We start from the raw sequence: 3,104 nt of genomic DNA on the forward strand, positions 1-3,104 counted from the left end.
GTAAACGCCATCTGTAGTACGATGCTACATTTTAGGATTACGTATGCTCCAACAAGGTCCATTTAAATATATGGATATCTACTTGCTGAAACGAATCCCGGCGTAGCTAACCTCAACGTGATAGGCACGTTACCATAATCGAATAAAATAATTCGAAGTGGTCTGTATTTTGTCGAAATTATTATTATTATTATTGTTTTTACCTTCGTAAGTTATTTCGGGTTTATACCCATCGTTATCTGCCGTATAAGTGACTATCTGTTTTCGACCATCTGGTAACAACACATTATATTCACCAGTTGCAACGTCACCATCCCTTGATTCACTGTGACCGAATTGAGCACCACTTTCTGGATCATTAACTTCATAAGAAAACTCGTATTTTGCTGGTTCCTAAAATGATCGATTTATACATACTGCTAGCACGTTAATTTTTCATTTGTAATATTATTACTTCTTCTCCATATCCCCCACCGTTTCCATTTTGACCTGGTGGCCCGTAGGATTGAGAAGGTCTTCCATTTCCTCCATTTCCATTGGAAGGTGATCCATAAGTTGAACTTGGTGTACCACCATTAAAGCCATTCGAGCTACCATGAAAACCATTGCCTCCGTTACCATTTCGTGGTGCACCATACAGTCCACTGACACCATTTTGACCGCCATTAGGAGCTCCGTAAGTAGCTCCTGGCACTCTTCCTCCTCCATTGCCATTGCCATTACCATTACCATTACCATTTTGCCCTCTTCCAGGTTCTCCGTAGGTAGATGAAGGCGCCCCTTTAGAGGAAAATAGATAAAATCCTAATATTTTGAAAAAATGATAACTTGTTTAATATCTTTACCTCCATGATTACCATTTCCATTATTTCTTCTTCCATTTGATGGGGCTCCATATGATGAACTAGGAGGTCCACCATTTCCTCCTCCGATTCCTGTCAGGGGTGTAAAATATGAAATAAAATGAATATAATAAAAAAGTTTGATTTACCTGAATCGTAACCATTTCCGTTTCCCTGGTTATTTGGAGCACCATATTCTAAGCCAGGTGGACCACCAAAACCACCGTTACCATTTCCGTGACCATTTTGTCCATTTCCTAAAGAATGAGAACATACTATAAAGGAATAATGCTGTTATTCCAAGAGGGTGGTTACTTCTCCATAATTATACACAGAGTTAATTTAATGTAATTAAGAAAACAACTTACTCTGGTTTGATGGCGGCAAATACGAATTTACTGGAGGCTCCGCTACCAAAAGTTGTATTGAAGATGATATCAAAAACAAAAATATCTGCAAGTAAAGAAAAATTAATTAAGTTTTTAAAATTAAAATGAAGTACTGTCCTAGAGTCATTGAAATAATTATATTTGATCTCAAAAATTTCTACTACAAGTCATTTCGTTCTCTACAAAATTGTTTCAAGAGTCAACTTTATAAACTCTACAGTTCTTAAAATATAAGTCTTCACAATCAAAAATGGGCCATCTGTACGGCTGAATTATGACATTCAAGAGAATTTTAATGCAATAAAAAATACCTTTAACATTACGGAGGGTGGATTTTGGTTACTGGAGATGTAATGGACACAGCAGTCACAAGGGTATGACAATTTTAACGTTGACTATTTGACGATTTTGGTTCGAATGATACAATTGTGGCTTCTTCACATTTATATACTTTTAAGATCGTGATGTATTAATACATATGCAAGTAAATGTATATCTGCCGTTTGCCTTTTATTAAAACCGTGTCTTTCGCCAAGAGCTGCCGCATCTTTCCCATTTTTACGATAACTAGCGCGCGTCGCATTGCTTTTTTAAGAACGTATAAAATATTGCACATCAATGAAAAGTGATCTAATCTACCATGGATGTAATGGGTACTTGGGCACTTCTACATATACAGAAGATTCAAGAGGTAAGGTAATTGTATTTTGCAATTGCTGCTGTAATCTGCTCGCTTTTATGTCGTATGTATAAGACCAAAGATTTATTAAAACGAGTCTTTCGTGTTAAAATCATGAGAACACTGNGATTTTTTGGACCTGTGCGTGGGATTTTTTCCTGTAGTAGGTTGGCAACAGTGTTTGGAACCAATCTAGTTTATCTGATCAGGTTCAAATGTTTTAAGGCGTTACATATCTTATTCGGCCCTAATCTGATAATCTGATCGCCAAATGACATAACTAGAGATGTGCAAAACGGTTTTTTAAAAGTATTTAAATACAAAAGGCACATTTTTGATTTGCTTCTACATATACAGAAGATTCAAGAGGTAAGGTAATTGTATTTTGCAATTGCTGCTGTAATCTGCTCGCTTTTATGTCGTATGTATAAGACCAAAGATTTATTAAAACGAGTCTTTCGTGTTAAAATCATGAGAACACTGTTACATTTCCATATGAATCACTTCATATTCTTCTTATTGTTAGATAAATACCTAAGTAAATCTTGGAATTAAATTACATATTAGTCGAAATGAATAATATTGTATTTCCAAGGGTCCAGAATTTTGAGAAAGGGAAGTCCCCAAAAATTACTACTCTTTTTAGGGATTTTCATTTGTGGAAAATGCACATGTTTTTCCTGTCTACGTAAATAAATCGATTGATTTTGTATATTCTAGTTATCACCGATACAAAATAAATTGCCTAATGGACATGATTGAATCAATCTTCTATGGATCTTTGATTTACATGCGTCATTTTTGTGGTCATGTTGCGTATGAACTTTGAAACAATAATCTTGTGTTAAGTAAATCGTGTCAGGTGTAACTAAAAATTGATCGATTCTAGCAAAAAAAATTGAAAAAGTATTTTTCATAAACAACTTACCTCAGATATAATTAACTAAAGTTATGTGATTTATTTGTAATACTTGCATTTAAAATGCTAATATAAAATAAAAAGTACCTATATTTATCCTGTATTTAATTACTTTATTGGGAAAAGCATTTTGTATTTTATTTAAAATACTTTTCCAAACGTGATATAAATTGATGATGACATTGGCCATTGAAGATATTGGAAGCTTAAAAAGATGACAAAGAGACATTCCATGAATACCTTCTAATTCTTTAACTGAAGAGAGCCCAAAAAAT

General features: G+C 34.1%; 1 protein-coding gene across 1 annotated transcript; it reads right to left on the reverse strand.

The window, feature by feature from the left end:
* Positions 1 to 207: 207 nt before the first annotated feature.
* LOC108733655 lies at positions 208 to 1,295 on the reverse strand. Its single transcript, XM_018464906.1, has 5 exons — positions 1,211 to 1,295; positions 992 to 1,099; positions 846 to 935; positions 455 to 780; positions 208 to 393 (listed from the first exon to the last, which is right to left on the reverse strand). Exons 2-5 carry the CDS (start codon positions 1,034 to 1,036, stop codon positions 255 to 257), a joined length of 600 nt encoding a protein of 199 aa, XP_018320408.1. The 5' UTR covers positions 1,037 to 1,099; positions 1,211 to 1,295; the 3' UTR covers positions 208 to 254.
* Positions 1,296 to 3,104: the final 1,809 nt, after the last annotated feature.

Source organism: Agrilus planipennis, unplaced genomic scaffold (assembly GCF_000699045.2).
Source record: "Agrilus planipennis isolate EAB-ADULT unplaced genomic scaffold, Apla_2.0 scaffold32, whole genome shotgun sequence".
Lineage (NCBI taxonomy): Eukaryota > Metazoa > Arthropoda > Insecta > Coleoptera > Buprestidae > Agrilus > Agrilus planipennis.

Bases quoted from the DNA above. Each gene is read 5' to 3' on its own strand.
- LOC108733655 (XM_018464906.1), bottom strand. From the start codon at position 1,036: ATGGTGCTCCAAATAACCAGGGAAACGGAAATGGTTACGATTCAG. The intron at 936-991 runs GTAAATCAAACT...CACCCCTGACAG, and splicing joins CGGAAATGGTTACGATTCAG to GAATCGGAGGAGGAAATGGT. The intron at 394-454 runs GTAATAATATTA...CGATCATTTTAG, and splicing joins GTGGGGGATATGGAGAAGAA to GAACCAGCAAAATACGAGTT.